The sequence below is a fragment of the Vipera ursinii genome (genome assembly GCF_947247035.1).
Source record: "Vipera ursinii genome assembly, chromosome: 1".
In the NCBI taxonomy this organism is placed as follows: Eukaryota; Metazoa; Chordata; class Lepidosauria; order Squamata; family Viperidae; genus Vipera; species Vipera ursinii.
In genome coordinates this window covers 336715968-336731873 of record NC_139512.1, presented here as the reverse complement: position 1 = coordinate 336731873, position 15906 = coordinate 336715968, and the positions used below count along the sequence as shown (strand labels likewise).

General features: G+C 41.2%; 1 protein-coding gene across 1 annotated transcript in view; it reads right to left on the bottom strand.

Moving 5' to 3' along the window:
* Positions 1–15906, bottom strand: part of FSIP2 (fibrous sheath interacting protein 2) — a gene marked incomplete at its 5' end in the record, with an annotated part of 73441 nt that overhangs the window by 52278 nt on the left and 5257 nt on the right. The window contains 6 exons of the mRNA XM_083379458.1: positions 360–458; positions 2432–2573; positions 4193–4303; positions 6046–6190; positions 10017–10156; positions 11310–11399. Of these exons, the coding sequence (XP_083235584.1) occupies positions 360–458; positions 2432–2573; positions 4193–4303; positions 6046–6190; positions 10017–10156; positions 11310–11399 (727 nt within the window). The remainder of the gene's footprint in view (positions 1–359; positions 459–2431; positions 2574–4192; positions 4304–6045; positions 6191–10016; positions 10157–11309; positions 11400–15906) is intronic.

Genomic DNA, 15906 nt, shown 5'->3' with positions numbered 1-15906 from the left:
TCCGTACTGTTACTTAGTCTTAATGAACCAAGAAAGTTAATTCATCCCACCCAGGCTACTTCAGTCAAGACCTTTCTTAAATTTGTCTGTAGACCAAAATTCTGAAAAAATATGGTGGTTGGAGGTATGGATACATAAGGTGTGTTCCTACTGCCCATACATTTTCATTTTCTGCAGTTCTGACTTACAGCGATCCTTCACTCAACCTTTGCAATAAAGCTGTTATATCCTTAGCTTTGAGCTGCTTTTTCCTATATTTTTCATTTCACTGATTCTCCTGAAAAGTGGTTCTCATTCCAGACCCCAGACCGACTATTCCAGCCCAATCTCTTTTCTTGCATCACAGAACTGAAAAGTACCTTTGGAAAATTCTGTTTCTTTATCAGGGAGACTAGTTGATGCATTCTCCAGCTCCATAGGATCACTAATGTCTTCTGTATTTTTCATAGACTGGGATTCTTAGAAGAAAAAAAAGATCAACATTAAAGTAGAAAATACATACACCAAAGCAAAAAACATAAAATCCTGATGGAATTTGCAAAATCAGAGAAGATGACTCTAGAGCAGGGGTGTCACACTCAATTTCATGGAGGGCCGCATCAGCATTGCAGCTGCCCTCAGGGGGCCGGGTGGGTGTGGCCTGGGTGGGCGTGGCCTACTTGGTGGGCGTGACTAGAGTGCATATGGCCTACTGGGTGGGCATGGCCAGCTCTGCATCGTTCGCATCAAGGGTGCCTATGGGGGCCTGGGCAGGAGTGGGACAGATCTGAGGGTCTCTGGCAGGAGGAGGGTCTCTGGGCCAGGGCCAAGGCGGTGGGGCCGTTCCCTCACTGTTTCCAGGATGGATTCGCAGGCCACATGAAACCACTTTGCGGGCCGGATCTGGCCCCTGGGCCTTGTGTTTGACATGTCTGCTCTAGAGGATTTCCATATTAATTTATCTCACACAAGTACTCATTATGGTTACTAGTGAGAGTGACCATCATTGTTCTATTAGCGCCATCCATCTGTTGCTTATCAAACATGTCTACAGCCTAAGGACTCATCTTCACAACCAGCTCTTGGACCAGCAGAATACTATGCCAGCATAAAATTTGCAGTCTCAGCTGGCAATCACTAACTGGCACAACTGCAATAGTGAGAAATGTTGCTATCCTTATTTATTGTGGAAAGGGCACATTAAAGAAAGGGTTTGGTTGATTATCCTATCTTGGTTGTCTAGGCTTCCACCAAATGTTACCAGCAAGTGGGAAAACAACCATTATTCACTTTCCTTAATATGGAGTTAGTGGAGAGATGACTTGTGACCTCTGGTTCTATGCGAGGGTTTTGCATAGGTTCATTCCAGGGGAATCTGACCACTAGCAGATATCCAGTGACAGTAGGTTAGTGCTATTTCTGAAGAGCATTCAACCTATGTTCAAAAAAAGCTTAATACATATTTAGTGCTATTCCACAACAGTGCTATACTCATAAGAAGGAGCCCACTTATCAGCTGATAGCCTTCTTCTGTACACAGATTTAGCATTATTTCCAAAGAGCCCTAATTCATTGTTGAAAAGCAACTTATAATCTTGGGTAGGGTTGCACCATGAAGGGCAGCCAATTCGCTCACTCACTCACTTCAGTACACAACCCCCACCACCATCATAGCTGATCAACAGATCCAGATCTTTGAGTTAGGGATCAGCTCAAAGATTAAGAGGGTGGAAGATTAAGGAGGAGAGCCTATAAATGAAATGACCTATAGGAGAACAGTATCTGGGAATAGGAGGGACAGTGTGTATTCATGTCAACCTAAAATGCTGATAGGAGCTGCCTGATCTCACCCCTCCTAAGGGTTAGGGGCTGAAAAATAGCTTTTATCCGTGGGCTGTTAGGCTTTTAAATGGGACATAATCTTATGCAGAATTGACTTGGGAGGCCGGTGTGTGGTGTAGTTGGTTCACATGGTGTGGTAGGATGGAGGGTTTGTTGTCACTGTGTGTTGGGGGGAGAAAGTACGGGGGGGGGGAGGCTCAGCTAATCTCAATGTACACATGTTGTACTTTGACAATAAAGGTTTATTATTATTATTATTATTATTATTATTATTATTATTATTATTATTATTATTATTATTATTATTATTATTATTATCTGATCACACAATCTGAAGAATGGTTGGTAGAATTATATTAATGCCAAAGTCTGCTGGCTGCCTAAGGAGAAACCACTACTTTTTTTAAAAAAAAAAAGAACAAAAGTTCATCTGAGGTTGACCCAGGTATGAGTGGGAGGAGAGGGGATCAAGACTATGCTATTAGGATATTACTAAAAAAAAGAGTTTGTCAAAATTCTTAGCTGAAATTCTTTTCTGTATTGGCTGCAATTTACGGATGGAACAATGGAAGTAGATAAGGGAAACAAGCAGCCATTCCAACTCACTTACCTTCTTTTTTATCTGACGAGCTCTGGTCTTCAGAGCTGTTTTCGAGGAAGATTTTGGAAGAGGGCAATAGGCTCACTCTTTGGAATCGTGCCTGCAGTTTCATCAGGTGGTGTGCCATTTTCTTCTCTAGCATGACTTGTTTCTAAGTAGACCAAGAGGGGAACCAACAATTATTCCAAGTATCTCTCAAGAGCTCTAAGAAAAGGACCGATGGCTAAAGTAAGGGAAATAAGAATAATGGAAATGATCGGGGAGAACCAGAGATCCAACTCTGAAGACAAATCTGATGTGATAGGCATCACCGAGAAAATTCAGGAATAAGAGCATGGAAATCCTCTTGAAAAAACTTGGGTTAGCAAAAAATTAGAGAGGAACAGAAGCAATATTGTGGAAGGAGTTTGTTACAGACCACCCAAGCTGGCTGAAATGTCGCTTTTCTGTATCTAATGACCAGGCTTTCAAAGAGACACACAATAGGAATAGTAGGGGATTTAAGTTACCTTGGTATTTGCCAGGAATCTAACTCTGCTAGGAATCAAAGGACCAACAAATTGTTCTCTTATCTCATGAACAACTCCCCAGAGGAGTATGGAGAGAACAATTACTTTACCTGACCTTTCCAAGTCAGGTTCCCCCCTCACCCTGATTTTGTAATAATACATTTTTTTCTAACTAGATGCAGAACTTTTCATTTCTTGCTGTTAAATTCCATCCTATTCATTTAGGACCACTGCTCAAGTGTGTCTAGATCTGAAGAAGAAAAGTGGGAGAACCTGTGGTGGGGGTGGGGGAGGAGAGTTAGGCCCGGGATATTTACAGGACCATCTGCTGCCGGGAACGACTTCCCATCGCCCAGTGCGCTCACACAGAGCGGGCCTCCTCAGGGAGCCGTCGGCTAGACAATGTCGGCTGGCGACCCCCAGGGGGAGGGCCTTCTCTGTGGGAGCGCCAGCCCTGTGGAACCAACTCCCCCTTGAGCTCCGGATGGCCCCGGATCTCCGGTCCTTTCGCCGCAGCCTTAAAACATTCCTTTTTCATCAGGCTGACCTGGACTGACGACAGGGATTTTTTTAAAATGTTTTTTAATTTTTAATTCATTAATTTTAATCTATTTTATTGGGGCTGTTAATTTAATTCTTTTTAACTTTTGTATCGCTGCATTTTATTGTTGTTAGCCGCCCTGAGTCCTTCGGGAGATAGGGCGGCATATAAGTCCCAAAAATAAATAAATAAATAAATAAAAGAAGGATCAGCCTAGAATACCCACACAACCACAAGCGAACTAAATCCCACCCACCCCCCCTTGAATTCCATTGACCCTTATCTAACCCCAAGCAGGTGTTAACCATTAGTTGACAAGATTCTTGTGCATAGCATGATTAGCAATAAACTAGTTCAATTGGACCTTAACATGTGGACCTGATCTTTCACACCTGACAAGATCTTTTTAAACCTCTTCTCTAAAGAGGAGGACCCAGCCTTCCCAGCTTTGTGTCACCTGCAAACATTGTGACTTAAACATTGGAAACTGGTGGCAATGCTTTGGGGGGCCAAAATGCAGTTGGAGGACGACATTTACGTCCCTGTGGATTAATAGGTTTATTTTAGTTTGATTCAGCTTGCAGAAGGAATATCTTGATTTATATCTGGGAATACTCTCAAATAACATGGCCAGTCTGAGCAGAATTTGACTATTAAGAGGCCCCATAGCTATTTCAGCTTCATTACACAATAACACCCTTGCTCCTTGTAGCAACTTACCCGTTTCAGTTTATCTTCCTTGCTTTTCCGTTGCTGTTCTTCAATCCTCGCTTCTCGTTTAACATCATTACCAATTTTTATTAAAAGTGACATTTCTTTTTTTTTCCATTCCTGAAAACCAAAAATTGAGCTATTGGTTGCTCTTTCTCTCTGATAATTCAAGACAGTTATTGTTACTGATTTTTGGTATGCTTTCAGACAGTTTAGTAATAATCTTACCTATCAATACCTATCAGATTTATCGGTTTATAAGTCCCACATACCGTAGTCTGGATAGAAATTTAGGACTTGATGAATAACATGCAATTTCTAATCTGTATAGGATTGTGGCTAGGGTATCTTTGATCTACCTAGAACAGTGGTATTGCAAGACTTGAATATAGCTCCATAATTTTCCTTTTGTTTAAAATTTGCATATTACTACTTTTGCTTATTTTTAAAAATATGTATTGTTCTACGTTTGAGCACTCTCTTAACTGAAGAGACCATAACTCTGAAACCAAGGAGGATCCATCATTAGCCACATCCTGAAAGGGTTTATTTGTTATTTAAATAAAAAATGTTAGCAGAGCCAGAGTGAAAAGTGATGAACAATCTGGCAAGCAACCAATCATGTTGGCAATGGATGGAAACTAGTCAAGGAGAGAAGCAACCTAGAACTAAGGAGAAACTTCCTGACAGTTAGAACAACTAACCAGTGGAACAACCTGCCTCCAAAAGTGGTGAATGCTCCAACACTGGAAGTTTTTAAGAAGAGACTGGACAGCCATTTGTCTGAAATGGTATAGGGTTTCCTGCCTGAGCAGGGGGTTGGACTAGATGACCTCCAAGGTCCCTTCCAACTTATTATTATTATTATTATTAAATGTGCTCCTAATGTTAATCCCCCAGGTCACTAGGCTTTTCACAGAGAAAAATCCATGGTTACAAGGAAGAAAAACATCAGATCTTCCCAATCCTCAACACCAGCGATGGCAAACCAATGACACACCATGATATTTTGGGTATGTCCATCAATAACAACTCTTCTTGAAAGCATGCCCCATTGTGGAGGCTACAGAGGCCATACGAATATGTGTGGCCTGTGGACCCTCTGAAAATCATGCAAGAGGGATGTGTTCTTGTGTGGCTCTGCAGCCTCTGAAAATTGCATGAGAACGGAGTGGTTTTCAAGTGGTTTTGGGAGGCTGAGAGGCCACACAAGAACATTTTCTGCTTCAAGAACGAAGGCCCCGTGCAAGGTGGAGCAGCCTCAGTGCTGATGCCTAGTGCCATTGTTCCAAGGGTGGCCTAGATGGGGTAGCGGGGTAGAGATAGAGAATTGTTTCTCTTTTGTTTGGAGGCCGGGTGACATGTCAACAAAGTCAAGGTAGGCATTTTCCATATTTTTGACACACAAAGCCCAAGAGGTTCACCATCATTGCCCGACTCCAAGGCAATGAGTAGAGCAAAGGACATTGAGATGGTTTGTCTATAAGAACACCCACACTTAAAGTCATTTGAAAAAAGGGGGATAGTGGCTCTTTTAAGACTAGCCGCTTTTGTTTTTATCACAAGCTTTTGTGCTTCAGAGCATAGTATTTTTAAAAGCAGTAAGTTAGGGTGCCACAAATCTCTTCAAGGTAATTTTTGTTCCAAAGGAAAACATGGCTATCTTTTGGAAAACATAAATCATTGGTGAATTATGGAATTTTGTAGGCTAAGTTATTCCATTTGATAAGGCAATAAGGATTTCCTTAAAAAGCAGTCTTAAAAACAAACATTGAATGCATATGCAATGCCATAAAACATCCAACATTCAGCATGGCTGGTATATGACCTTTTCCTATTCCCTTCTGCCCCAGACATATTACCTCTTCCATTTTCTTACGAAGCAGAAGCTGCTTTCTCTTCTCAGCCCCCTGCTTCTTTTTGTCATCTTGAGCCAAGCTGAGGCGGCGGTTCTCTTCAGCAAGCTCTTCAAGTTTTTCCAGTTCTTGGCTGAGTAGCTCTAAATACCTTTATTTTTTAGAAAAGAAATATGAAGAATTAAAAGTGTAGTAATGCCCATCTGAGATTCAACCTACATTCCCTTCTCTTAGATTTTGGAATATATTCCTGGGCCGCGGTAGAGAGTAAAGAAGATGAGGGAGGGTGTATCAGTTACTATGGCAACGAGCAGATAAACATTTTTTAAACCTGTATGAGGAGGGAGAGTTGCATAAATCTCTCAGATAGACAATCCTTAATTCACATGATATATAAGAAAAGGAGAAGGGGAAGCAGATTCGTACTTGCCAGATTTTGTTACTATATTCAATCTTAAAAGTAGTGTCAGGTCTACATTGGGTCTTTTTCTTGATCTGGTCCACCTTGCAGGGCTGACAGATACCAACAGAAGAGAAAATTTGTAGCTTATCAAGACTGTAGGGTCATTGGTGCTCTTTGAACTTGGTTGTGTTCTTCTAGACATATCACTACCGAACTAGGTGAACTAGGTGACATATCAGTGCACCAAGGACCCCACAAACGTTCACCGTAAGTGGGCAGATTGGAACATGGACAACATATTGAGAGATATATCCCAAAAGAGCCTTGGTGGAGCAGTGGGCTAATGCCTCCTTAAGTAACACCAGCTGCCTGCAATTAGTGCAGGTTCGCATCCCACCAGGCTCAAGGTTGACTCAGCCTTCCATCCTTCCGAGGTAGGTAAAATGAGGACCCAGATTGTTGGGGGCAATAAGCTGACTTTGTAATAATGCCGCTTGGGGGGCGTGTGTGAAAGCCCTAACAAGCAGGCATATACATAGAATGAAGGCTACTGCTAAGCTTGTAAGCCGCCCTGAGTCTTCGGAGAAGGGCGGGATATAAATGTAATTAAAAAAAAAAAAAACAGCAGCCCTCTGACCAATCATCATTGGCTCCCTCTCTACTCCCCAATAGTTGCTCAGTTCACAATTTTCTTTTCCAGATCAGGCAAGCCTGGCTCAAAAAATGGGTTGGCCTGTAAACATCCACCTAAGGCAGGGGTAGGCAACCTCGGCTCTTTTATGACTCATGGACCTCTGGGAGTTGAAGTCCATGAGTCATGAAAGAGCTGAGGTTGCCTACCCTTGACCTAAGGCGATGCTTGAAGCCAATGCTTTAACTGTATTTTTTAAGATTATTTTTATTTTAAAAATATCAGGTTAAGGCAGCACTGAGCCTAATGGTTGCCAAAAAAATGTGCTAGGGGCTTGTCTGGAAAGATAATTCTATTTTCTGCATAATATAACAGAAAATATATATATACAGTATCTACCCTTTGTGCTGGTCACCAGCGGAAACTCCTTTCCACAACAACATTTTTATTTTATTTTTTATTTTAATTCCATTTATATCCCGCCCTTCTCCGAAGACTCAGGGCGGCTTACAAGCTTAGCAGTAGCCTTCATTCTATGTATATGCCTGCTTATTAGGGCTTTCATACACCCCCCAAGCGGCATTATTACAAAGTCAGCTTAATTGCCCCCAACAATCTGGGTCCTCATTTTACCTACCTCGGAAGGATGGAAGGCTGAGTCAACCTTGAGCCTGGTGGGATGCGAACCTGCACTAATTGCAGGCAGCTGGTGTTACTTATACTTAACATTATTTCCCATTATTCATCAGTTTAAAACCAACCCATGACTACTCCATGGTGTTGCTGTACTCTGAAGCTGGTAGAAAGGAAGACAAAGAGTGTTCATCCTGTCCCCTTAAGAAAGTGTTTCCCAGTGTTGGCCACTTTAAAATATGTGGGCTTCAACTTCCGGAATTCTGGCTGGAATTCCCCATACTGGCTGGGGAATTTTGGGATCTGAAGTCCACATATCTTAGAGTTGCTAAGGTTGTAAAATACTGCCTTGGGGGACTAAGAGGGACTTAAAACAAAGGTGTCGTATCAATTATCATATCCTCTAAGCAGCCCTCAAGTCTGAGATTTGAAACTATTCTTTTGACTTTTACCTTGTTAATACAACACCGTGATTACCTTCACAAATATTTATGGTTCTAGCCTTTCTGCACTTCTAAGCACTATCTAAAAAGGTAAAGGTAAAGTTTCCCCCGCACATGTGTGCTAGTCGTTTCTGACTCTAGGGGCCGGTGCTCATCTGTGTTTCAAAGCCGAAGAGCCAGCGCTTGTCCGAGGACGTCTCCGTGGTCATGTTGGCCGGCATGACTAGACACCAAAGGCGCACGGAACGCTGTTACCTTCCCACCGCAGTGGTCCCTATTTTTCTACTTGCATTTTTATGTGCTTTCAAACTGCTAGGTTGGCAGAAGCTGGGACGAGTAACAGGCGCTCACTCTGCTACGCGGCACTCGGGATTCGACCCGCCAAACTGCCAACCTTCTGATCGACAAGCTCAGCGTCCTAACCGACTGAGCCACCGCGTCCCTTAAGCACTATCTAGCTCTCCTTAAATCAGAAAGTAATTCTTTGCTATACCATTGCTGGGCTCTGTTTTGTATCTATAGTTTTACTACCAAGTCATTGCTAAACGGTGTTGCTTTGATTCAAAGGTATCGGTTTATCATTCTAATTTTGCTATGCCCCCTTTTCCAAATGCATTGGCTAGTAATTAGAATTGAATGGCTGAGGCTTTGTTTGTTTGTTTGTTTGTTTGTTGATAAGAGAAAAGACGATACATGGAAAGAAGAGCTCTTTTGTTGAAATATCAGAGATGGGGATGCGTTTGTACTTCTTTTGATGAAGGGGGAAAGTAAGTTATATATCTTTATTCCTTATTCTTTCCTTTTCTCTGTACTTGTTATTTTTTTATACTTTTTATATTTTTCTTAGTTTGTGTTTTTTAGCTTTGTATTTGTAAACTTTAATAAAAATTATTATTCAAAAAAGAGAACAATGGTGATAAGAACTGTGTATACGTAGTGCAAAGAAGAGAAAGCTAAGAGGAGACACGATAGCAGTTGTCCAATACTTAAAGGATGGTCACAGAGAAGGACTGGGAATTCATTGTATGCACTGCCTGAAGGTAGGAAAAGAACCTTAGCTTTACAGAGAGAGATCCAAACTCAAAATACGGACGAATTTCCTGGCTATAAGAATTATGAAGCAGTGGAATAGCCTTGCTCCCAGAGTTGCAGGTGATCTATTACTGGAGGCTCTCAAACAAACATCAGGCAGCCGTTCACCTGCAATGGACTGAGGGTTGCTGCAGGGATTGGACTACAAGAGCCTGTGGTTCTATGATAAGACGGTGTAGTGTATGCTGGGCTGGCATACACGTGTAGCAGCTGCATCAGGAAGCGCAGAGCTGGACAGCTCCGTGCAGGAACTACGTTTGGCGGGAAAGCCGGATTTAAAGGGATTGGCTGCCTGGCCGGCGGGAAACCAGGTTTCAAACCTATTGGTCAGGCATTCACCTGGGCAGGTATAAAGCATGCCCAGGTAACCGTTGTCTGGCAGTTCAGACTACGCTACCTCCAATAAAGATTATACACACACCAACACCTGCGTCTCATTGATCCGTGAACCCGACTTAACAGACTGGAAATGGGAAAGGGATGGGGATTTTCCTACACAGACCAAAACACACAAGATACAGTTTCCTGCATAGAGGTGCAAAAAAGGTTGCAAAAAAAGAAAAGAAAGAATAATATTAATGCCCCTAGAAAGAGATGCGATGCCAGAATGCTGATTCCCAGCACAAGTTCATTTCAAGCAATTATCCATGATCGGCTCTACGATTAAGCAAATTGACACAATTACCTTGGGCAACATTTGCTCAGGGAACTCAGCAAAGTATGGGAAAAGAGAACTGTATGTACAAATGCCCATCCTCTCTGTTGCGTTCTTTACCTGTTCCTCATTACAGTTTCTTGCTCCTGTATTGTAGGTCTTTCTTCTTTCAACAGCCAGTCTCGGTATTTTGAGGTTTCTGCAGCCTCTGGAAGAACATGAGTGTCTTGCAGCTTGGTGATTTGTTTCTCCAGCATTTTCTGGAAATCAGGTAGGAAACAAAAAGTGTGCGATGAAATTAAGAGTTTGTGCAAGATGCTGCCACCATTTTGACATTATGATAATACCACATAATAGCCTGACTTGGGAACAAGGAACCTTTATGGTGTAATTCCTTCAGATTAGAATCAGAAAGTCCCCATAGCTTAAACAATATTGCTAAGAACTAAACACATAGCACAACATAGAACAAACCCATCAGAACAAGATTCAGTAGTCCATCTGCATTTAAAAGACAAAAGCCACTCTTTCAAAGACAGCAAAGTTCATGTTTTGGACAGAGAGGACTGCTGGTTTGAAAGAGGCGTCAAAGAGGCCATCTATGTCAAAATTGAACAGCCCTCTCTCAACAGAACAGCCCTCTCTCATTTATCTCCAGTCTCCACACAGTCCATTCAGCAGTTCCAAGAAGGCTCCACACCCATTTGCACTACTCAGGTGACCCTGATGACACAGATAAGCCTCCAGGTGGCCTCAACGACTCTCTAAAGGAATGCAAATGACCAACTGTCTGCAAGGAGTATAAATCCTTCCATTCCCCACCATCCAGTCAGAGCTGAAGAAGCTTCTTGGATAAGAAGCAAAACATATTCCAAGAAAGAACAAGAAAGTCCAGTTGCCTCATGAAAAAGCATCTTTGGGTCTACAAATGATACTTTTGTCTTTGAAAATAGAAAGACATCTCTATACCCACACCAAGATCGCAACCTACTAACTACCTTCCATGCAATGCACAGTTTAACTGCAGAAATCCCTACCAGCATGAGTGATGAAAACAACCAATTTGGGTGATTTTAAAATGAACAGATTTATCTGATCTTCAATGACTACTAATACTGATAGCTGTTTATTAAGTTTTGAATTATAGGCAGCATGCTCTATATATTAGTTTCTAGATAACCCGCAGAAGTCAGAAATGAGTATTGCTATTTAGTCAAAGGTGATGAGGTTCCCAAATGCATCTAGAAAGTAGGATCAGATGAACTGTGGGCTTGATCCAGCCACACTCTTCCTGTGCTCCATACCAGCTAGATTTTCTGAACAGTACATATTCAATGGATACTAAAACAAGAAATTATATTTGCAATATTCTTGTTAGCATAGGAGGAAACTTCAAGGGGTTCCAGAACTTACTTGTTCTCTTAGGTAGTGTTTTTCAAACTCCAGCTTGCGGGTGGTCAAATACTGTCTATATTCATTAAATTCCTTCAGGGTGCACACAACCTAAGTAACAAAAGGTGTAGCAGCTTGCATTGAGAAGCTTACCAAGCCAGTTTAATGCTTATCATTGCAGCAACATCAGAAACACAAAAGGAGAAACCTAATCCAAAATGTATCTAGGTCTTGCTTCTGAGAAATACATTTAATGTGTTTGTCTAAAATGTCAGTCTTATTTTCTTAATATATTTTGTGTGCCTCTCTCTACTTCCTAGTCCAGGGGTAGGCAACCTCGGCTCTTTTATGACTCATGGACTTCAACTCCCAGAATTCCTGAGCCAGCATAGCTGGCTCAGGAATTCTGGGAGTTGAAGTCCATGAGTCATAAAAGAGCCGAGGTTGCCTACCCCTGTCCTAGTCCAATGAGAGATTCCAGAGGAGTTTCATGAGGTGTTCTAGGCACCATCATTAGTATTGGAAATTGACCGTGATTAGGAAATATGTCATTATACTTATTTAATGTATGTATACTAATAAATGCAGAATATACTGAAAATATATACTAGAAATATACTAGAAATCAGAAATATATACTAAAAATATACTAGAAATCAGATTGACTATATGCTCTGCAGCCAAAGATGGAGAAGCTCTATACAGTCAGTAAAAACAAGACCAGGAGCTGACTGTGGCTCAGACCATGAGCTTCTCCTTGCAAAGTTTAGGCTTAAACTGAAGAAAGTAGGGAAAAGCACTAGGCCAGTCAGGTATGAATTAAATCATATCCCTGTTGAATATACAGTAGAGGTGACAAATAGATTTAAGGAATTAGATCTGATAGACAGAGTGCCTGAAGAACTATGGACAGAGGTTCGTGACATTGTACAACAGGTAGCAACCAAAACCATCCCAAAGAAAAAGAAATGCAAGAAAGCAAAATGGCTGTCTGAGGAAGCTTTGCAAATAGCTGAGGAAAGGAGGGAAGCGAAAGGCAAAGGAGAAAAAGAAAGATACACCCAATTGAATGCAGAATTCCAGAGAATACCTAGAAGAGATAAGAATGCCTTCTTAAATGAACAGTGCAAAGAAATAGAAGAAAACAATAGAATAGGGAGGACCAGAGATCTTTTCAAGAAAATTGGAGAAATGAAGGGAACGTTTAATGCAAAAATGGGCATGATAAAGGACCAAAATGGCAGGGACCTAACAGAGGCAGAAGAGATTAAGAAGAGGTGGCAAAATTACACAGAAGAACTATACAAGAATGAGCTTAACGTCCCTGATAATCACAATGAGGTGGTCACTGACCTCGAGCCAGACATCCTAGAATGTGAAGTGAAGTGGGCCTTAGAACAGCTGAGCAACAACAAAGCTAGTGGAGGTGACAGTATTCCAGCTGAGCTATTCAAAATCTTAAAAGACAATGCAGTAAAAGTGCTACACTCAATTTGCCAGCAAATTTGGAAAACTCAACAGTGGCCACAGGATTGGAAAAGATCAGTTTACATTCCAATTCCTAAGAAAGGCAGTGCCAAAGAATGTTCAAACTATCGCACCATTGCACTCATTTCTCATGCTAGTAAAGTCATGCTTAAAATCCTACAAGCTAGACTTCAGCAGTATGTGGATCGAGAACTACCAGAAGTGCAGGCAGGATTTCGAAGAGGCAGAGGAACTAGAGATCAAATTGCCAACATACGCTGGATCATGGAGAAAGCTAGGGAGTTCCAGAAAAACATCTACTTCTGCTTCATTGACTATGCTAAAGCCTTTGATTGTGTGGATCATAACAAACTGTGGCAAGTTCTTAAAGAGATGGGCATACCAGACCATCTTATTTGTCTCTTGAGAAACCTATATGCGGGTCAAGAAGCAACAGTGAGAACTGGACACGGAACCACTGATTGGTTCAAAATTGGGAAAGGAGTCCGGCAAGGCTGTATACTGTCGCCCTGCCTATTTAACTTATATGCAGAGCACATCATGAGAAAGGCAGGGCTAGATGAATCAAAAGTTGGAATTAAGATTGCCGGAAGAAATATCAACAACCTAAGATACGCAGATGATACCACTCTAATGGCAGAAAGTGAAGAAGAACTAAAGAGCCTCTTGTTGCAGGTGAAGAAGGAGAGTGCAAAACTTGGGTTGAAACTTAACATTAAGAAAACCAAGATCATGGCATCTGGCCCTCTCAATTCCTGGCAAATAGATGGGGAAGAAATGGAGGTAGTGACAGATTTTATTTTCCTGGGCTCCAAGATCACTGCAGATGGGGACTGTAGCCAAGAAATTAAAAGACGCTTGCTCCTGGGGAGGAAAGCCATGGCAAATCTAGACAGCACACTAAAAAGCAGAGACATCACCCTGTCAACAAAAGTGCGTATAGTCAAGGCTATGGTCTTTCCAGTTGCAATGTATGGTAGTGAAAGTTGGACCATAAGAAAGGCTGAGCGCCAAAGAATTGAGGCCTTTGAACTGTGGTGCTGGAGAAGACTCCTGCGAGTCCCTTGGACTGCAAGGCGATCAAACCGGTCAGTCCTAGAGGAGATCAATCCTGACTGCTCTTTAGAAGGCCAGATCCTGAAGCTAAAACTCAAGTACTTTGGCCACCTAATGAGAAGGAAGGACTCCCTGGAGAAGAGCCTAATGCTGGGGAAGATCGAGGGCAATAGAAGAAGGGGACGACAGAGAATGAGGTGGCTGGATGGAGTCACTGAAGCAGTAGGCGTGAGCTTAAATGGACTCCAGAAGATGGTAGAGGACAGGAAGGCCTGGAGGAATGTTGTCCATAGGGTCGCGATGGGTCGGACACGACTTCGCAGCTAACAACAACAACATACTGAAAATAAATATTCCCAAAATGTCTGAAAAAGGTGTATCATTTTAAGTATTTCTTTATTAAACTCTGACCTTGAAAATACAGATAGTCCTTGACTTACAACCACTTGTTTAGTGATACAATGGCACTGAAAAAAGTGACATGACCATTTTTCACCCTTATGAATGTTTGTCACATTTATGACATTTTTCACACTTATGACCATTTCAGCATTCTCTGGTCACATGATCAAAATTTGGATGCTTAGCAACTGACTTATATTTATCATGGCTGCAGTGTCCCAGTGATCACTTTTTGCAACCTTCTGAAAAGCAAAGTTAATGGGGAAGCCAGATTCATTTAACAATTGTGTTACTAATTTAACAACTTAACTGTGGCAAGACAGGTTGAAAAATTGAACAAAACTCACTCAACAATTGTCTCACCTAACAATGGAAATTTTGGGTTCAATTGTGGTCAAGGACTAACTGTGGTTAGGTTTAATTGGAATTTAAACCATCTAATAGTGCATAGAATCATATTCTGGAATCTGGCTTCCACAATGACTTTGCTTATCAGAAGGCTGCAAATGGTGATCATGTGACCCTCAGAACACTGCAGCCGTCATAAATGTAAGTCAGTTGCCAAGCATCTGAATCATATTCTGGAATCAGAATATGTTAATACTATATATTTACACTAGTAGCTTAAGGCATAGCTATGTGATAAAGTTCATGAACAGCTTTACAGATGTGCTACTATAACAATGGACTTATATTTTTAATGGACTATTCAGATATGCCAAATGTCATTTAGTATTTGCAACAATTATGATTATATGCATTGTTATGTCACAGATTGTTAGAGATTGAGGGGTCATTAAGTTTATCAAATGTTCTGTTCGGGAGTCCCATACCACTGAAAGGCATTAGGGTTTTCCCCCCAGGATGCTAATATAGAGAATAGAACTTATTGTGGCTTAAGACATTAGCTCTAGAGTTGGATACTCCTTTTAAAGGCAGCAATCTTCATTTTTGTGCAAATTGACATGAATCATTCAACGATCAAAAAAGGGAAAGGGAAAGGGAATTGAGCTGAAATGCAGAATGCAGAATGAAGAAAAGTTCGTTGAAAAGGTGAATGAATACGTCCCCACCCGTTTATGTACTTGCATGGCATTCTGAGTCAAATTTAAAATATCTGAAACCAATGTGAAATATATCCATACATCTAACATTAAAAGAAAATAACTTTGATTAAAACATGTTGTTTTTCAAAATCATTCAGTAAAAACATACCAAAATCCATAAAGTGCTCAGCAGAAGCCACAACTGTGCTGGTCGCTTGTGCTGAGCATAAGTGATATGAATAAGAGACATGGACAAAATGCCTGCAAATAACTAAGCATCAGTGTACATATTGTTTTCAATCTGTAAGCCATGAATACCTGTTGAGTATGTCAGAATTGGGGAAAAATAGACTTGGATGTGTTGGCATGCTTTCCGCATCTGTTTGCAAGATTATTGCAATGAATCCTACACAAGGTCCAATTTGAGACTCTCTGGAGAATTTTCCAAGAGTTAGGTCCTTGTGTCTTGACAAGAAAAGTCTATTTTTCCAAAAAAATATATAGACATTGAAGGCACCCACTCTGATAGCAGCTCCAAGTTCAAAGTTTGTATTTAACATCACAAATAGACTTCGGAATAAGACTGTTATTTAGTTCAGGGTCTAATTTTTCTTCTACCATGTTAC